Below are 21174 nucleotides of genomic sequence, written 5' to 3'. Positions count from 1 at the left end.
TCAGGATAATCGAAACAGCATAATTATGCAAAGCTGAATCTCCTGATCATGCATACGAATGTCAGCCCCTTAACAATAAATGGAGAAGTGTAGAAGCCAATTTTATCGTAGTCTTGCTTGAATGAAACCAGAAAAAAAGGACAGTAAAATGTCTTTTATTTCTTCTGTGAGTCTGATCGTCACAGCACATTGTTGTGGGTGACATGTTTTTGAATGAAAGAAATAAAAGAGATTTAATAAGAGCTGAAGCAAATAAAAATATCAAAGCACAGTATTCAATGAGAGATCTATAAGAGCAAGCAGTGTATATATACACACACACACACAAAGGTGTTAATGGGTCAAAGGAAGGGCAGCAGTGGTTAAAAGCACTCTGAGTGATGCTAATTTTATTGCATGGCAGCTGGGTCACTGACACATCTACTTTTGTTGTTTGCACACACACATACAGCATGTGTTGGGGCAAAACCATTATAGCCCTCGTCATAAAAACATTACAGTGGTGAGCAAAATGACACCATCGGGGGGGGGGGGGGGGGGGGGGGGTGTAACTATATAGGATCTGATGGTTCTGCCAGCAGTTTGATCTATGATTTCTGAATCAACATTATAATAGTTCTGATATAATCATTTATACCACAGCGCTGTTGAATTCTCAATTCTGACTGGGCAGAAGGTGTTGATTAATTTGCTATAACAGCAGCTCTGACAGTAGTTCAAGGCAAATCACATTCATATTAATGCGCCTATATTTTTTTAAATGTCCATTTTATCTTTTCCATAGTAACTTACACAGGGACTTGTATGGTGGACACAGTACATGAACTGGTTAGAAAATATGTGTAATCTTTGATATGGTGAGGTTTTGTGTAAGGAGATGTTTGTTTTGCATTTCTGGAAGGAGTCTCCAGTGTCAGTGCTTTGTAACAGTCAGAGGTAAAGTCTTCAGGACAGAGGACATTGCGCTTTCCAGTTTCTCAGTAACATGGCATGCTGCATTTTTTTTTTTTTTTTTTGTCTCATTAACATCAAGAGAGAATAAAAAGCGATGACAGGAAATAACTTGTTTCACTGACGTTAAAGCTCATGTTTTTTAATAAATAAAAAATTTTAATTGTTGGAAAACCTCTGTGGTATAAGAATAAAACACTTCAGGGCATACTGTTATAGCAAAATAATCAACTTCGGGTCAGTAAGAGTAACTCTACTTCACGCTAAGTCCCAGTACACCACAGTACACCCTATCATGTTTTATTCCTTACATATTGCATGAACACGACATACTCTTGCAGATAGAGAAACATATACTATTCAACACACACACACACACACACACACTTGTGTGTAAACAATCGAATTTCTCATGACTCGGCTCTCTTCCACCTGTTTTGAGAGAACATCTCACTGCAGCTGTGTGGTAGAACAAAAAAAGCTAAATACTGCACCCTGCTGGAGAAAGAAGAGAACTGCACACTGCTTTCACCAAGCCTTTTTTGTGTACTGTAGCTGCACTCACATGTGTGTGATCTGGCGAAGACAGAAGTGTGTTTGTATGTGCTTGTATCAATCGTAAGAACATTTGCTGCTGCCTCCTGTGTTTGTCTTTTTTTATTGTGCTGAACCTCAGCAGGCCATGAAACCTCTCACATGACACAGTCAACACAGTTCACTCTCATGTCCAAAACTGTACCCTTTTTTCTATGTAGCGAACTACTTTTTTTGCTATTTTGTAGCCATGCCTCAAAGCATTTGAGACGCAGTGTGCTCATGAAACCCCACAATGCACTGCTAGAGTTATCTAATTCATTCATGAGATGAAACGCTCAGTTGTGGTTTTTACAAAACATTAAGCACTATGAACTATAAATATATAAAATGGCAGCATCAGTGAGAGGATACTGAGGAAAAATCAGAGTGTAATCACAAATATAAAGTGGAATTGTATAAGATATGTCAGTGTAGTTGTATAACCACCAGAAGTGGTAGTGCAGTAAGTCTAACATGTAAACAATCCCTTAAACCATCACGTGTCTCATGAGCCATCACTTTCGTAACATTTCAGATATACATGATGAAACCATGTGCATATGACTGTCACCACTGAGCAAGCAGGGAAATTTTACAACATATAGCTGATATATTCAGTTATGCCTTATAATTCTGCTACAGTAATACAGCAAGATTTATGGCAGTATGTTTCCGCAACATGAGAAAGCATTGTGCTGATTTATTGACTTAATATGGTGAAATTGAGACTTTTTAATCTCATAGTTTTATTAGAATCAGAATCAGTTTTATCAGCCATGTATGCTTGTACATACAAGGAATCTGGTTGCCAAAGTTGGAGTGGAAGAACTTGAGTGGCCTGCACCTGACCTCAACCCCACTAAACACTTCTGGGATGAACAGAAATGCTGAGTGCACCCCAGGCCTCCTCAGCCGACATCAGCGCCCGACCTCACTAATGCTTTTGTGGCTGAATAAGCACAAATCCCCCTAATGGAAAGCCTTTCCAGAAGAGTGGAGGCTCTTATAACCGCAAAGGAGGACGAAATCTGGAATGGGATGTTCAGCAAGCACATATGGGTGCAATGGTAAGGTGTCCACAAACTTTTGGGCACAGTGATCACAGGATAAGCGAAACTTAAGAGAACATTAACATGACTAGGGTGAGTGTGATAGCTAGCAGAAAGAAACTGTTCTAGTATCTATTGTTTTAGCACTAGACAATCTGTATCTCCTTCCAGAGGGAAGAATCTCGAACAGGCTGTGTCCAGGGTGGGAAGGATCCTCTAACTGTGAGCTATTTTCATGCAACTGTGACTTTTTTCTCCTCACAATTGCGAGTTCATATCACACAAATGTGACTTTGCACCTCTCAACTGCAAAGTAATATTCCACAATTCGCAACTGAGTGCTTCCATTTCCAATAATCAAAGCACAACAAAACCCATCAGTGTGTAAACAAGCAATATAATCTAGCTGAAGTATTCTTTTTCTGCAGGGAGAATGTCGAAGGCTGTGTGTTTGCGGTGTTGGTCTGGCTTGGTTAAGGGTAGGGGAAAGCCTAATAAGCAGATGATATATTAATAATCAAGATTAATTGTGAGAAAAAACAAAAGTTAAATCTGTAGCAGAAACAAGCTTCCAGTGCAAGTTTTTTTTTTTTTTTTTTTTTTTTTTAAAGCTCAGGGAAATCTGGCTTTGGTCCAGCACAGTTGATTCCCCTAAAACACTGAGCGGACCTGGTCATTAACAGGACATCAAGAGCTACCCAATACATACTATGCTAAAGCTTTCTGTCACAGATTAGCCTGGCATGAGCCTAATATTCAATTCAGTTTTATTGGGATAGCACTTTGAACAGGTCACAAGCAGCTTTACAGACATCCAGATGTAGATTTAGATTCCTAATGAGCAAGCCAGATGTGACAGCAGTAAGGAAAAACTGACTAAAATGACACAAAGAAGAAACCATCAGAGGAACTATTATAAATCATTACAGTATACAGTTGAATAAGAGTAAGTAAGAGAAAGTAAGACATATAGATATCATAATGCCTTATGTGTTTTGTTTTGTTTTTGTTTTTTCTGAAGGAGCCATAAGCATGTACTTTCCAAGATTTTCCAAGCAGTTTGGTGATTTCTCTGCTTTAAAACACATGTTGTAAATTCAGTAAATGACCAGACTCAGAGTCCAAGATGTGAAGATATTACTGAACATGCCGATAGACAGACCTACTAATTGGCTATTTTAGGATCATGCTAATTGGTACAGGAAAGGCAGTGCTAGATGAGGATGATTTTATTCAGGCTCCACAGTCAGGAGCCGCTTCCTATTTTTTTTATCGCCCAGATTAAATAGAAACTCGATGCCATGTGGATTTTTACTTAGGATAAGGCTTGATTCAGCTCCATTTTTCTGTCATTTAAACCTCAGTATTTCTGAGTATGAAATATGATGAGTAGAGGCAACAGGGAGGATCAGCTTTCGTACGTCTGATTGTGATAAAACCCGAGGCCTTCAGTTTCTCACCCCTCTCTCTTTCTTACTCCTTTCTCTCTTTCTCGCTCTCACACTCTCTCTCCTTCCTGCTAGATCACTTACACACAGAGCTAATCACATCTGTTACTGCATTATACAGCCAAGATCAATATATACTGTACCACTAATTAAATTATCTCTTCTGGCTCTGTGTGTGTGTGTGTGTGTGTGTGTTCACGCTAAGCCTCAATTATAAATGCTGTTAGAGACAGGTCTTTGCAGTAAGATTGGAAATGCAGGTGAACTATCAAATGAACAATCAAGACAAAAAATAAAGTAATCCTTTATATTTTGTTTAATATTTAAGCCAAAAAAAAAAATGTTTTCATCATCTAACCCTGGGGTCACTATTTAATTATGCTTAAATAGCGTTAGGGGGTGATCTAGGTAATGTAGGTCTCCAACTGCGCCCTCTGCTGCCTGTTTGGAGGTATTAATTTTGTCTCATTTTAATTTGCATGTTCTGTTCACAAGTACTATCCATTGCCTCGAGTTTATTTTTATAGCAATATGATTGTATAGCAACATGCTTGGGAATTGCACACATAGCAGGTGCGTGTGCACAAACTGCACCCAAACAGGTCACTGGGTTAACGTAGCTGCGTTGTGTTTTTCTCAGGCCCAAAAAAATGAGCGAGAATCCATCAGACAGAAGCTGGCACTGGGGAGTTTCTTCGACGATGGACCTGGAATTTATACCAGCTGCAGCAAGAGTGGCAAACCCAGCCTGTCCTCACGGTGAGTGTGTGTGTGTGTGTGTGTGTGTGTGCGTAAAAGCATGGGAGAAATTTTCTAAATTCTTTTTACAAATTACACTCTATGGAGGCAAAATTACTGTCACTGATTCCATTATTACGAATCGCTCTGCCACAATATTATTCAAATGAGTCATGCAAGTGAAGGTCACTTTCTAGTGTGCTGTCTTTTGATTTTACAATCAGATCGCAACACAAAATTTCCTGTAAGTCACATAGTAGATGTGAAGTGTGTTTTGGGGACTTCAGCTGCAGGAAGGTTAAATGATACACACTTATCGGGGTTTTTGTGGCTTTCTCCTCGAGAGCTTAAATCATCTCTCATTCCAGCTGTTAGCAACATCACATGAGGCAGAGAAAATGAGGGAAGAGAACTCAAACAAACTTCCAGTTATTCCACTGAGTACTGAAACATCGTGTTCAGAGCATAGTGAATCTGTGTGTGTGTGTGTGTGTGTGTATACTGGAAAAGAAGGAAGTACTTTCAGAGTCAAGCATTCACTCTCTAAGAATGAAGGGGAGGACTTCCCCTTCTATGTGTAGATCCCGGCATAGACGTGCTTCCCAAAAGAGAAGAAGCTTGCACAGTCACACACACACACACACACGCACCTCGGTTGTATAAGAGTGTGGAGGGACAGTGAACACTTCCTTGGAAGGAATCTAGACAAGTCATATGAGATGTAGATCATCTACACCACACACACACACACACACACACGCACACACACACCTTCATATTCCTGTCAGTCATCATCAACATGGCCAAACATGGAAAGACATATAACTACAGATAAACCGCACAGCAGTATTGCAAATTAAATGTTTCCATTCTCCATTCTAGGCTTTTTATCACTAGACTTTTGTCTATCAGCAACTGATCTAGAACCAACATATTCAGTTGTATGGTTTTTAATATCTCCTTAAGATTTGTACCAACATGAGCCAATGGTTTCCTAATGGTCAACAGTTCTAATTTTATAAAGAGGTTCTACTTCAGATCTTCTCTGTTGTAGGGTTCTACATAAAGGGACAAACCAAAGAACCATCTTGTGGGCTCGATGAAACTTCAAACCTTGGGCACTTAAGGGTTATTGGGTTGTCCTTCTGGGGGAATCCTTAAAGCTTCCTGTCACAGAAGCCTCCAAGTATAACCCTTTTAGGAAGAAAAGGACCTTTAACACAGATCCACTTTAGGTACCCTTAAAGAACACTTTTGGTGGGCGGGGCTACCAGCACTGTTAGTTAATACTGCAGTCGAGTAAAGGTCATAACTTGTAATTTCTGACCTCAGACTAGGAGAAACTAAAGAAAATGCTTTAATCATCTCAGAATTCCTGCTTGGGAACTCGGGGTGGTCTCCTCAACTCTGAGTTCAGCAAGTGACACCAAATCAACGTGGATGCCAACAGCATCAACAGTAAACATAGTAGCACTTTAAATGAGTTATACTGTATATACAAGTATTTGCTTTAGTACAATCAACAGACATACATATTCGCTTGTTAAATCTATAACACTGACTATACAGTTCACTGTTTGGAGGAGGAATGTACATCACCTCACCACAGATAACTGGTTAGCTTGCTGCTAACAAAAGGAGGTCAAAAATGACATAATTCTAAACTCAGATGTCCTACATGTTTTCTAATCATAGATTTTACAGTTTTAACAGCACAGATATTTCTATCATATTTTTTTAATTGGTTGAAATTAAAATGATTATTCGTCAATTCATCTTGTCACTGTGACTGCCCTAGCCGTGTTTTAAGTTGGTTGAACATGAAATAGCATCTATTTGGCTTGCTTCTTGCTTTGAAAAAAAATGTTTGAAGGTAGTAAATCAGTCAGCACCTGAACTTGTGCTATAATGAGATTATGACATTGTAACGCATGTCTGGTTTGATAATGTGAATGAAATTACGCTTCCACATGTCCACATTCCTCCCATATTTCCATTTATTGACCGGAATTTCACTACTGTTTCTGAGAGTTGTGTGCATCTTCTCCAGATTGATTGCTGCGATCTGCTTGTATCTGGTTTGTGGAGATTGAGGGTGTTCATTTGCTGTTATTTTGGGAATGCCTCTTGAATGCAGCATAGGATAAGTCCAGCGTTGATCACAGATGCTCGCTTTCGCACATGAATGATAAAATCAGAAGGACTGGGCTGACACTGTTGATCATTAATTGGTAAACTCATCCTGGAGGAGAGTGCGGATGGACAGATTAAGTCCTAATCTGAATTGATTGCAGTCTTTTCTTTCCCCTTTACATTGATTCTCCTTTGTGGCATTTCTCAGTGAGAACATAGAGACAGCAACTGGCTTTTCTTTAGATGTTGTGTCACTTTTTCTGATTTCTGTAATGAGAGTATTGCTCACTGCTCTGTCATATCGTGATAATAACCACAAGAACACCCTTGCTTCCTCCCTACACAGGAAATCACGGCCAAAGACCAGACTTTCCTAAAATATTGCGAAACAGTAGGAACCTTTATATGTCACATATTGTCACCAAAAGGCATGATTAATTACCGTCACGGAAAGCCGATTTAGAGGAATTCTTCTCAACTAGGATGTGTGTGTGTGTCTGTTTGTCTCCCACAGACTTCAGAGTGGCATGAACCTGCAGATCTGCTTTGTTAATGACAGTGGGAGTGACAAAGACAGCGATGCAGATGACAGCAAGACAGAGACCAGTCTGGACACACCTCTGTCCCCTATGGTACACAAAAGCACACACACAAAATGACTCAGAACCACTATAACCTAGATCACTAAGCTGCCCAGTACAAAATTGACTCAACTCTGTTTAATCCTGCTTTAATTCTCATAGTCAAAAGTCAAAAGGTGTTCAGAAATGGCCTGAGTGAAAATGTCCCTGCTGTCATGTGGTTATAAAGCAAAGCTTCCCAGCAGCCATTTTGGTTTAATTTACCATAACGTATGTAACAGTCTGTGGTAGAAAAGGATTTGTACTTCACCTAATCATAGCTTCATTCACATTTCACCTTTTAAAAACTTGCTGGATTTTCCCAACATCCTGTTAATTAAAATTTAATTGACAAAATGACCTATTTGATTAAAAATAATCTTTCAACTAATTTGTAAACTATTACATGGCTTGAAATTATTTTATACATAAAAAAAAAATCAGCAGCTATGGGGTTTCTAGAGCAATAGTGGTTCATGTACAGTGAGGTTGGAGGCGAGGCTAGAGACGCTTGTAGAGGATGTTTTAGTTGATCATTAAAATTGTAAAATGTTTTTTTAAAAATTTGATTTTTTTTTCTTTCAGTGTTAAATATATTTTAATAAATTATATTTTATAAATAAAATGTGATTTTCTTTTTACATATAAAAAGAAAAATAAGTTTGTTAATTAATAATAAACATTATTATTTATAACAATTTTTTAAAAATGCAGCACTACTTTATTGTCGTTTTTTTCATATCACCCAGCCCTAGTAGTGATGCTCATGTGTCCTCTTCCTGGCAAACATTCACTTGTCCAAGTTTTTCAGAATTATTTTTTAACTGTGTTGTTGTCCATGCTATTTTTAACAGTTTGTGTATTTTGTATATCCAGTATCTGACTTCTGCAAGTCAAAAAACATCATGTCTTTTTATGCTAAAAGCATTTTGGTTTTCCCCGTGTTGATGGAGGATAAAGGGATTTTACATGTGCAATCTCATAATAACAGACGTTCTGGAGTCAGAGTGCATATAATAGATTTAATCGTAGATTTGTTCAGGGATGGAAATTTGTTTCAAATTATTTGAGGTCAGCCCTAAGACCGTCACATGGTTTTAAAAAAAACTGTGTATAGAATATATATTATACTATACTAATGAGAATATTTTAAATTGATAAATATATATTGACTAAATATTTAAATATGAAAGTTTTATTTATGAATCACATAAAATGTCATTTTAAAACTGAAGTTATGATGTATATTATATAATAACTATATGATTTCTCTAGTGCCTTACCAAACTCTGATGACACATCATAAAGAGTAATTATACCTAAAAAACTAAAAAAAAATTCTGTTCAGGGCCACCTGTCTCTTCTCGTTTCCTGTCTCCTTTCATCAGTCCCTCAGATGGGCTTCAGAGGATCCTCATATTCCAGATCTCGTGAATAATTTTACACAAATGTGTCATGCGGCATGTCCCAATGCGAATGCACTTGTGAATTAGATGAACTTGTTTTCAGTTTCTGTAGTCAGGACCAAGGGCCTCGTCTAGAAACTGTGTGTATGCAATACAGAGGGAATATATAGGAATTTCTTTGAAATGACTGCACTTGTTTAATGCAGCTTGTATCAGGATTATATCTGGGTAGGTGTTACACACATAAAAATCATGATTGTTCAGGTGGCAGCCATTTTGTAAATTACTCAGTTAAAATCTTACTGAGATCCAATCCTGTTACAAGATGCATGAAATGACTAAGTATAAACAGGTTATAAAAACTGGACTGGGGAAGTTTTGTGGATGCACCAGTAGGAAAAATGTTTTCCTATATAATATTTCCTGTTTTGTTTGTCTGTCTCAGCTGCAATGAATATTGATTAAGAGCAATTCACTGCTCTTACAGTGATTAGGATTTGCTAGTTTGGAAAAGCAGCTTGTAGCCATGCACCAAGTCTCAAGTTGAATTTGTATAGATAAGTGCATACACAATGATTTATATATCAGAAATTATTTCTGTGTACACACTGTATCTCAGCTGTGTGGAATGTGCAAAGTGCACAGTTTTGTAAACTAGCCTCCAAGCCAGCATTCTAACTGTTGCAATTTCTATAGTCAGAGAATGGATGTATAATTAACCCTCATTCCTCACTTTGTTCTCTGGCTGTCCATGTATAACTCCATCTACCTATCCACCATCCAATCATCCATTAAATCTATTCTCTTTTTTCCTCACCAAGTGATAAGTGTGTATCGTTCCCACCTCCAACTGTAGAGCAAACAGAGTTCATCGTACTCAGACCGGGACACCACAGAAGAAGACTCAGAGTCACTGGAGGACATGGACTTCCTGAGCAGACAGAAGAAGCTGCAGGCCGAGGCCAAACTGGCACTGGCGATGGCCAAACCCATGGCCAAGATGCAGGTGGAGGTGGAGAAACAGAACCGCAAGAAGTCACCAGTGGCAGATCTGGTAAGTGTGTTTAAAAATGTAATAATAATAATAATAATAATAATAATAATAATAATAATTGTTTTTCAATTCTCAAATTTGATTGGTCAGAAATTGTTGATTAATTTTCTATAACAGCTCTGACAGCAGTTCCAACTGCATTAATATACAGATTTATATTAATGTGCTATTTATTATTTACAGTGTTAGTGATGACATTGTTGTGGTATAAGGGGAATAGAACACATGCTGATATTGGACAATAATCAAATTCGGGGTGATAACAGTAACTCCATTTCCTGTCGGGCCACATCACACCACCTTGTCGCTGATTTTTTTCTTATGGCTTACTTAACACATTTTCACAATTTACAGTTGGGGTCATAAGTTTACATACACCTTGCAGAATCTGCAAAATGTTACTAATTTAAAAAAAAAAAAAAAACAGGACTCATAAAAATTGCTTTTTTTTTTTGCATTGTACTGCCCTGAATAAGCTATTTCAAATAGCAGATGTATAGTCCACAAAACACAATAATAACTGAATTTACACAAAAGAACCAGTTCAAATTTTACATACACTTGATTCTTAATACTGTGTGTTGTTACCTGGATGATCAACAACAGTGTTTATGTTTTGTGATGATGTTCATGAGTCCCTTGTTTGTCCTGAGCAGTTAAACTGCCCACTGTTCTTCAGAAAAATCCTCCAGGTCCTGCACATTCTTTGCTTTTCCAGCATCTTCTGCATATTTGACCCCTGTGTAAATTCAGTTATTATTTTGTCTTGTGGACTATATGTAAATATCTGCTATGTGAAATAGCTTATTCAGGGCAGTGCTAAATAAAAAACAAAATGCAATTCTTATGAGCTCTCATTTTTTTTTAATTATTAACATTTTGCAGGGTGTATAAACTTACGACCCCAACTATATGTCACTGTACAATTATTTTTATAAAGAAAACCTCAAGCTAATGAGTTGAGAAAATGTTGCTTTCAGTGGGTCATGAAAGCAGACAGAGGAGAACAACTAGAGAGAGATTGAAGGTCCCAAGTGTGGGGTCAGAGCACTAAAGGAGGCCAGTTTGAGCATAAGTTAGTGAGATGGAGTGTGACTTGTCTCACAAGTCACACTTATAGCTTTCGCTGGAGATTTATGTTAGTCAGCGTAGCCAACAAGTATAGAAAAAGTGTATTTCATTGACATCAATATCACTGTACAACAAAAACAGACCATCATAGTCTCAGCCTGAGATGCTCTGCTAGAAGTCTGGCTTGAGAGGTTAACTTGCACAGAGGTGGCTGTAAAGGTGGTGTCAGTGGTTGTGGTTACAGGTGCCCCAAGTAGGGGCAAGGACATTCAAACAAAAAGCGCCAAGTACAATCTTGAAGTTAATTGTACTTCCAACGAAAAGGGTGCCATCCCCCATAGAGGCTATCTTGAAGTGTCAGGTACATTCCGTCCCCCACAGAGGCCATCTTGGAGTACTAGGTACAATAGGTCCCCCATATAGGCCATTCTGGTGTGCTCTGGGGACCTGAATGTATGCAGTAGAATCTTGTGTGTGTGTGTGTTTGCATGAACTCATCATTACGTATGTGTGAAATAACAGATTTGAACAGGCTTAATTTCCCTGCTTTGGTTAGAGAGTTAAAATTCTTCCTCTTTCCCTTTTGTGTCACATCATCAAGTCCCAGTTTCTGTCTGGCATCTTTCACTTTCATATGTTCTGCTGTGTACGTGTTGGTCGTACGTGTCCCCTCACCTCCAAACCCACAGAGCTGCAGGGAGACGAGTGGTGATTTGAGGGAAAAGACCTGAACTTTGTTGATCTCATCTTATCAGGACTCTGCAGTTCTGCTTTCAGTTGATCACTTCCTCTGCGTCAGTGAAAGATAGGTGTTATTTATATAGTGCTGGACACCTAAATACCTAGAGAGTTTTAATGAACACCTCTGGGAGTTTCTGATGAAACTAAATTGAAGAAAGGTAGTGCAGTTGAGATGAGGGGGAAAAAAAAAACTTATCAGCTACCCAAGAATGAGGTGTATGATGTTACTGTGTTGGGAAAAATCTGATTTTAAATGTTTAACAGAAAAGAAATATCAATCACAATTATATACAAATTCCCTTTGGCATCATAATTTCAAATTTCCCATTTTGTCATAGCTTCCTTGAAAGTGCTTGTTTTGGGATGTCAGTGAATTTGTCAGTTATATTTACATTTTCTAAACAAGATGCAAAAATTATTTAAAATTTAAGCACTTTTATAAAGGACTAGATAAACATGATGATGATGACGATGATGATGATGATCACCACGATGGGCCTCTTCCTTGGTGTTTACTTTCTCACAGCACCCCTGCCTCAACTCTCCTTTCTTTATACAGCATGCACTTCCAGGCATCTCCAGAACACTAATAATTCAGTATAAGGTAAATGAGGAACTGGAGGAGTTTTATTTATCTCAGATGAGATGGAGGGAATATGACATTGACTAAAATCATTTTTGTTATAATATGTATAACCACTAGTCATATTTTATACTTTTTTTTTTGTTACTTGACCTAAGCTTAAAAAAATCATAATATAAATATGATTTTTCATGATCATTAAAGAAATTCAGCAAATCACAATGTTTAATACTGGAAAAAATTATTGAGAATGTTTCTAATATAAACTTTAAAATATTTAAGTGTCATTTTTACCTAACAGAACACAAGACGGAGTATGAATTCAGTGTAAAACGTGTACAGCATTCAGTTGGTCAGGGACCTTGGTCTATTTGGTCGTTATTAATTTATCTAATAAGAGAAGCATGGTGAGATTAACTCTTCTACTCATAAAAATGCATAATGTAAGTGTTAGGTACAAATGCTCCGGTGACATCAGCATAACATAAAAACGAGTAATAATAAGGAAAGTCCACATTCGAGTCACCTAGCTCTGACTTGTTTCCCCACCAACAGATACTCTCCAGCTTTCCATTTTCATTTTCGTAATTTCCACACCACTCTCTGCCCTTCCAAAACTCAAACAGCCATACATCACACAACGTCACTGTGAATCAGGAAGCAGCTGATGACACCACTTTAGCGGCATGTCACTGTAGAAACAAGGCTGAGGAACCAGAAATAGCACTCGTCTACATAATACACACATATACACACACACATTCTGAAACTATCCTTTTTATACGGTGGAAGCAGACAAAAAAGAGCAACATTACGATGGAGGAATAGAGAGATGGAGATATATAGTCACAGACACAACAAGAGACAAAGAGAGAGAGAGAGGAAGCTGGGTTTGTGTTCACAGTAGTGTGGGAGGAAAACGAGAGAGAAAGAGTGTTTGGTAAATGGAGTGGGGAATTCTGTATCCCACTGCAGTGCGAGAAATCCCAGCATGCAATATGACTAACCACTCGCTGGCACTGCACTCCTAAACCTGACAGGGGGGGGGGGAAGTGGGGGAAAGGGAAAGAGGGGGGGATGCCTGAAACTAAGACAGGAAGCAGCTTGTTAGCATTTTTTTTTTTTTTTACCAGTCACTTGTCACTGTGAGGAAATCCTGCCATTATGACCGACACACATTCGTAGCTCAGAAAGCTAATGTGGTCAGTAATTTACAGCATGTTTACCAACACCAACAAGTTGGTTAGAGTTAAAACAAAACTGGTGTTTGGGTACAAAATTCTCCCCAACAGCACCTGTTTGCAGGTAATTTTATTGTAAATTTATTACATCACCACCATCATATAGTATGGGCACCATATAATTTTACAGAGATGATTGTGAGAGATTTACCTGATGTTGGGAATCTCCTGATATATACTGCAGAGCGAAATATATTAAAAGAGTGTAAGTAAAAGATAAAACATGATACGGTGTGCGGTTATAGGAAAATAATCAAAGTTGCTGTTACCATCCTGAAGTATTATGTACTAAAGGGTTTTATTCCTTATACCACAGCAATTCACCAACAATTCTAATTTTTAATTTATTAATGGATGACATCATGCTTAACCATTTAACAGGGTAGTGGTATAAAAGAGTATTAAATCAATTTCAGGTTTACATTAGTCAGATTTTAGGGGTTTGCACTTGTTTCTGAAATTCTTCATCATGCATCATGATTGCTTTAGCTTTTTAGGCTTGTCACCATCGTATTAATCATGATATTTTATTTACCATACTGCTACACGTGTTAAAGCAGGGAAATCACTAAACATGACAAACAGACACAGTTGGGATTCTTCAGCATGTTGTTCACTTATATCACCATGCCAATTGAAAATGTGGATCACTACGTCACGATAAAATCTAGAGCCAAAATTTCTGACCTGTGTGCGAGATCTTCGTATGGTATAAATGTGTGTGTGTGTGTGTGTGTGTGTGTGTGTATATATATATATATATATATATATATATATATACACACACACACACACACACACACACACTTTTTTATATAACAATTCTTGGTTTTTTATAACAAGAATTACAACTACTAATACATAAATGATGCCTATGTGTTCAGGGGAAAAACAAGGTAGATTTTTGTCACATATGAACACTTACGTCACAAACTTTCACAGACCCAGATCTTCAGAATAAGCCACATCCCAGTGCCTCCTCATGTACACAGTTTCTTTTAAGTGTTCTCTGCTAGTAAGCAGTGGGAGCATCATGACTCAGTAAAGGTCAAATGAACAAAGTTTCTATAGCAAAACTCCACTGGTCCCAGTGACCATTGCTCTCATGCCTACCTTAGAACAGACTGATCATGGGAAACCACACACTGAAACAAAATAGTTTCTGATTGTTTTACCTCACTATTACCTCATTATTATCCTGTTCCCTAGGTCTGTCACAAACATTCCATATTCACCTAATCGCAATTGACTAATGAGCTGATCATGATTATTACCTGTGATCACGTTTAATCATTGCATTTCACAAATCATGTTTTTCTGTAGAAATACTGTAGTCTGTCAGCATGACATTCATGGTTAGTATCTTAATATGAACTAATCTCTGCATCATACCCTAATAATTATTCTTCATCCTTTAAACAATTTAGCTGTTTTGTTAATTCTGTAGCACACCGGTAGCCTTGTAGTGAAGCAAGCATTGGGGTAATGTGTTTGCGCTACCTTGTACCCGTCAGGAGTCTGGCAGCAGCATTCTGGACTAACTGTAATCGGGCCATAGATGTCTGATTAATTCCAGTGTAGAGAGAGTTGCAATAATCCAGACAAGAAGAGATAAAAGCATGAGTCACTTTTTGAAGACCCTTAAAAGTTAGAAAAGTTGACCTTAGCTAAGAGCCTAATTTGAAAAAAACTTGATCTGACTACCGCATTAATCTGCTTGTCAAGTTTGAGATCGCTATCCAGTAAAAAGCCAAGATTTTTTACATGCAGTTTAATTTTGCTGCGGTAGACGCCGGACCAAAAATAGCAATCTCTGTCTTACTCTCATTTAAATTTGAAATTTGAAGACAGCCATGACGTAAATTCTTTTAGGCAAAACAAAACTGGTTCAAGAGTATTTGAGTCTCCTGGTTTCAGAGGCAAGTAGTTTTGGGTATTGTCAGCATAACTGTGAAAACACACCCATGTCTCTTAAAGACAGAACCTATAAGGAGCATGTAAAGGGAAAATAAAACCTGAGCAAGAATGGAGCCCTGCAGCACTCCACAGGTGAGATGGGCTGAGGAGGAGGTGAAATTCGCAATGCTAAAATATTTGAGCAGGCTGAATTGAATAAGTAACAGTATCAGTAACAGTATCAGTAACAGATAGGCCATGAGATAAAACCAGGTCTAATGTATGGTCTTGTAATGTATATGAGTGGGCCCTTTCACCAGTTGTCCAAAATTAAAAGAATGAATAAGACTAAGGAACTCCTTGGATAATGGATTGATTTCAAGAATTGATTTGAAAACACTCCTACTAGTTTATAAATCTCTGAACAATCTAGCTCCTTTATACCTTCTGTTCATAATCCCTGTAGAACTCTCAGGTCATGTGATCAAGCACTACTAACAGTTCCCAAATCTAGATTGAAGCTTAGGGGTGATCATGCTTTCACTGTGGTTGGAAAGCTTTGGAATAGCTTGCCTCTACACATTAGAACTGCTCCTACCTTAACTAATTTCAAATCCAAGTTAAAAACGTATTTCTTTTCCTTGGCATTCGACTAGCCGTAGAGGTAGTTTCAAATTTGTTACATGATTGTTATGTAACAACTGTTATAATGTTGGTTTTTTTTAACTGATATTATTTTATTTCTATGTTAGCTTATGTAATTATTGTTGCAAACCACTTTGGTCAACCTATGCTGTTTTTATTAGAGCTATATAAATAAAATTGACATTGACATGTTGTTGTTGTGCAGAATTACTGGTTAGTATGTGCTATAATATATAGTACTGTATTCACTACATTTAAATTTTTTATATTGAAGTTATTTGTTCCCTTTTTTTTTTTAAAACAGTTTAAAAGGCAAATTTATATGTTCAATCTTAGTAAAAGTGGCGAAGTCCACAGACATTCAAATCATTAATAATAAACTGTTCAGTGGTGTCAGGAATGCTTTAAGTTGCTTTTTCAATGAAAACATTAATAATAACAATAATAATAATAAAAATCATCATCCTCCTCCTCCATTTTTCTACCCAATTTTAAGACAGCCACAAACCGGGCAGGGTGAAGGATAACACATGCTTCCTCCGAGACAGGTAAAACCAACCGACATCTTTTCTAACTGCTGCTCATGGTACATCACAGGGCAGCATAACCCACTCGGAGGAAAGCACTATCTGCCCTCTTCTGAATACATGAGCTCACAGATGCTTACGGTTGGTTAGTGTTGTTGTGATTGACAGGGGAGAGACAATACTCCTGGCCATGGATGGCTGTAGCATCATCGCAATTTGAACTTATGTCTCCTGACAATAGGGTGTACGCTTTTCTGTTGTGCCACTCGGTAGCCCCAGCTGAAAATATTCGTCTAGTAAGACTTACTGATTTGCAAAAGTGAAATATCAGAAACTGAATTAGGCTTTATGGGGGATTGATGGACATCATTTAGACCTTTACGCCAGTTTGACAAGGTATTAACTTTTGCTGTTTGATCAACAGTATTTCATGCTTACACAAGAGCTAAGATTCCTTACTCGTGTTTATGTTTACAGTTTTGCCTAGATTGCATCATAATTGGGAGGCTGGTATCATTTCAGCCTGCGCGCACGCGCACACACACACACACACGCACACCCACCCACACAAACACACACACAGATGGATATTGTGAAATAAAATACTTCCCGTTAAAAGCATGGGAGCAGGTCTTGCACATTTCTTTGTGCAGTGTTTTATGCAATAGACATCAACAGAAGTTTATATGTACTCTCCTGTCCCTAAAATGTACAGTTCCTGCTGCATACAGAAGTGCATTATGCCTGTATCACTGATTTTGTGTGTGCACGTGTGTGTTTGTAGCTTCCCCACATGCCCCACATCAGTGAGTGTCTGATGAAGAGAAGCCTAAAGCCCACAGATCTGCGAGACATGACCCTGGGCCAGCTACAGGTCATCGTCAATGACCTCCACTCACAGATTGAGAGTAAGTGCACTTTTTTAAAAAAAAAAAAAAAAACAGACTGCGAACATTTGTGGAAGTAAAACCAATTTTGGGAATTAAAAAAATCATTTTACACCAGTACAACCCTGTGGAAATTTTTAAAAAGAGCTATGTTTTTTAATTGATTGAATTTGGGAAAAGGAAACATCAATCCCATAAAACCTATCCGCCCACCACTTTTGCTTTTACAATTATACATTTGTCAAAAATGAAAGCTGAATACAGTCCAACACAGTCTTAACGGAGCTGTTACAGGAGCTGACACTGCTACAAATGCTGCAAGACTAAGGCATGAGATAATGAGTGCGAGTACAAGATAAACGAGTGTTGGCGTACATGCTGCTACTCAGTCAGTCCCTATGAATGATTCAGCCTTGCATGGCAACCAATAACAGTAGTGAAACACAGATCATTAATAATAGAATCACACATGTAATCTTGAGTAACAGGGTTCATTGATCACCTCCCACACACACATATTTGCACTCAGAGAGTAAGTATAGAGGGGGGTTTTATGTCAGGTGTTTCTGAAAGCATGCACTCAAAGTGATGATTTACTTTTAAGAAATGTTGCACACAAGCAGATCACATAATATTTTTGTGATTCTGTTGAAACAGTCTTATGCAATAAATAAACAAATAAATACATTTAGAATAAGAGTGATGTTTCTAGTTGAGCAATTGTAGCCCTGGACCGTTGTGATTCTAGCGTACAGTTTACTCAGTGTGCACTGTCATCATCATCATATGTGTTTTTGGGTGGGAAGGGGTTGCCTAATTTTTTTGGAATTTCCTTGTTACTTGATGCAGCTTGAAAACACTATTACATGTACACTTGTCATCTTTCACTTTTGTTTTAGTTACGTATGACATAAAAAAAATTAGATTGATAATTGTTACTCATTTTTTGTATTTAATCAATAAGTTTTTAATTGCTACTTTGTAGTAATACTACTACTAATGGTAATAAAACATCACATTATGGTATATAAAAACAAGGTTTCTATATTACAGAGAAAAAGTAAAATGTATAAAGTGCTTTGGGCTTCAAAGAGGAATTCTAATAGATCAAAATACAAACAAAAATATGCTACAGTGAAGGAAAGAATCAAGTACAATAAAAAAAAAAATACATGCAGTGGCACACAGACTAAGATACAATGAGATAAAGATTTTTGTAAAGAAAAATAAAAAGCTATTTGAAATGTGTTTTCAGTGGCTCTCGGGTGTTCAGCAGGAGAATTATAGCTGCTTTGTATGTTAGGTTTGTGTTATTTTGTTAACTGTGCTTGTGTTTGCGTTGTGTCTCGGAGCAGGTCTGAATGAGGAGCTCGTGCAGCTGCTGCTGATTAGAGATGAGCTTCACATGGAGCAGGACGCTATGCTAGTGGACATTGAAGACCTGACTAGGTGAGGCTTTTTGCATTCATCCTGGTGCTTTTGCTACTTTCATTTACAACATTTATCTTTTATTTACCTTCTCTGGTCTGATTAGGGATCTAGTGACATGGCTTGTATAACGGAATGTTTAAAGAACAACGGTCAGAGAAGAATATTTATTTTCCCTGTGTCAAATTCAAAACTGATATGTCTCATCTGTTCATAGTCTATAGCACTAGTCAAAAGGGGTCATGTGAAGTGCCACTACGAAACAAAACATTTATATAAGACATTCGATTTGAATTATATTACTTTTAGTCATGAACTAATCATTAATTTTTAAGCATTAAAAGGTAACTGTTGTCTCCATTCATTGTTGTTAGTTGTTTTATAAGCAATGAATTTTCTGCGGCTGGTCCTACAACTTTTTCTCATTAAGTCCAGCTCTTTTCTTTTTTCCAGTCTTTAATTGACCAGTTTCTTTGATCCTGTGCCCACTGTAGCCTCAGATTCCTGTTCTGACAGGAGTGAAACCCAAAGTGGTCCAACATGTTGAAGCTTTTCTTCTCACCACAGTTCCAAAGAGCAGTTATTTGAGTTACCATAACCATAGTCAGCTAAAAACAGTCTGAACTCTCCCGCACAACTGGATGTTTTTTTTTTTGGTTTTTTTCACACCATTCTGTGTAAATGCTAGAGACTGTTGTGTGTGAAAATCCCAAGAGATCAGCAGTTTCTCAAATCCTCAAATAAGCCTGTCTGGCAAAAACCAACCATGACAATGATGTCACATTTTTTCCCATTCCGATGTTTGATGTTTCATTCCGATGTTTGAACAGTACCTGAAACTCTTGACCAGTATCTGCCTGAGTGTATGCATTGCACTGCTGCCGCACGATTGGCTGATTGGATAACTGCATTAATGAGCAGGTGTACAGGTGTTCCTAATAAAGTAGTTCACAGTGCATTTTGCAAAAGTTTAGAACAAAGCCATGAATTCATACGTACTGATATAAAATGTATGTGTGTCTCCCCACAGGCATGCTGAGAGCCAGCAAAAGCACATGGCTGAGAAGACGCTTTCCAAATAAGCCCTGCTGTCATCACCCAAAACCTTCCACCATCATGGCTTCAATAAAGAGAAGAGCCACTTTTCTTTTGCTTCTGTGGATGTACAAATACAAATGATGGAGCACTTCCTGACCGCAGAAAAACTCAAATGTGTCTCAGATACTGTTCCTGGCTTTCTGTGCAGTGATTGGCCTTGCTTCTTAATAGTCCTTAATTTTAACCTTTTACATTTGCCAGCAAATTATATCTGTCAAATTACCAAACAAAAAAAAAGTATAAAAGATATAGTAAGAAAATTAGTAGAAAGTCAGACTTAAAAAGCTAAAGACCTCACTGTATAAAGAAAACAAAAATTAACTGCTGACAATTTTAAGTTGGACAGTATTTTGGCCTGTTTTATTCTGCACAAATGGTAGTTTTGAACTGAAACTTTTGATTTGAAGGTGCTAAACGTCTAAAAGGAAACATGCCTGCCTTGTAGTCGAGTCGTAGCTTTTGGTAATATGTTCACACTGATTGGTATTCAACATTTTGTGAATGTTGATCCTCTGACACGAGTCATTTTAAATAAGTGTGTTAATATCATTTTCATCCTATTGTATTCAGATTCTTTATTTGAGGGGAGAAATGTTTATGTACAAATATGTAAAATAAAAAATAAAAACTTTGTTTCATATACTGTGGCCTGTTGTCTTTTCCACCCAGTCTGCAGATACTTGAATTGAATGAATTTTGCCTCTTGTAGAATGTAATATCAAATGTTTCTGTTTATGCAGATTATGGTACAAGTTGTACAAAACATTTTTCAAGGAGCTGTTCATTCTTTGAGATATTCTACAAGAATCATGCCCGGCTAAAATCAGAGCAAATGCTATGTCTGAATGTCTATCCTTTTAACAAGTCCACTCTTCAAAATTTTCTAGGACTTCTAAGACTAGCTTCTGAGGGCAGTCACATGGCATTCGATGTTGTTCACTTAGAGAATGTGGCAGTATGGGCAAATATCATCATATACCAAAAACTGTACATTCAAGACAATGTAATGCGTACAGGAATAAAAAAAATATATATATATATATATATATATATGCTCAGAGAGCTGGAATGGAAAATATATT

The 21174-nt window shown here is 37.5% G+C and overlaps 1 protein-coding gene across 6 annotated transcripts in view; it reads left to right on the top strand.

The window, feature by feature from the left end:
* schip1 (schwannomin interacting protein 1) overlaps positions 1 to 20732 on the top strand; it is a 308678-nt gene extending 287946 nt beyond the window's left edge. For 5 of the 6 annotated variants that reach the window (XM_026941093.3, XM_026941094.3, XM_026941096.3 and 2 more), the window contains 6 exons: positions 4665 to 4783; positions 7410 to 7527; positions 9778 to 9975; positions 17464 to 17587; positions 18922 to 19015; positions 20025 to 20732. In XM_026941093.3, the coding sequence (XP_026796894.3) occupies positions 4665 to 4783; positions 7410 to 7527; positions 9778 to 9975; positions 17464 to 17587; positions 18922 to 19015; positions 20025 to 20076 (705 nt within the window). In that variant the 3' untranslated portion in view covers positions 20077 to 20732. Of the gene's footprint in view, positions 1 to 4664; positions 4788 to 7409; positions 7528 to 9777; positions 9976 to 17463; positions 17588 to 18921; positions 19016 to 20024 lie in introns of those variants that run through there. The other variant, XM_053227588.1, reaches the window with a different exon arrangement.
* The last annotated feature ends 442 nt before the right edge of the window (positions 20733 to 21174 follow it).

Source organism: Pangasianodon hypophthalmus, chromosome 21, assembly GCF_027358585.1.
Source record: "Pangasianodon hypophthalmus isolate fPanHyp1 chromosome 21, fPanHyp1.pri, whole genome shotgun sequence".
Taxonomy (NCBI): domain Eukaryota; kingdom Metazoa; phylum Chordata; class Actinopteri; order Siluriformes; family Pangasiidae; genus Pangasianodon; species Pangasianodon hypophthalmus.
Note: the sequence above shows the minus strand (reverse complement) of the source record. Positions and strands in the feature narration are given on the sequence as shown.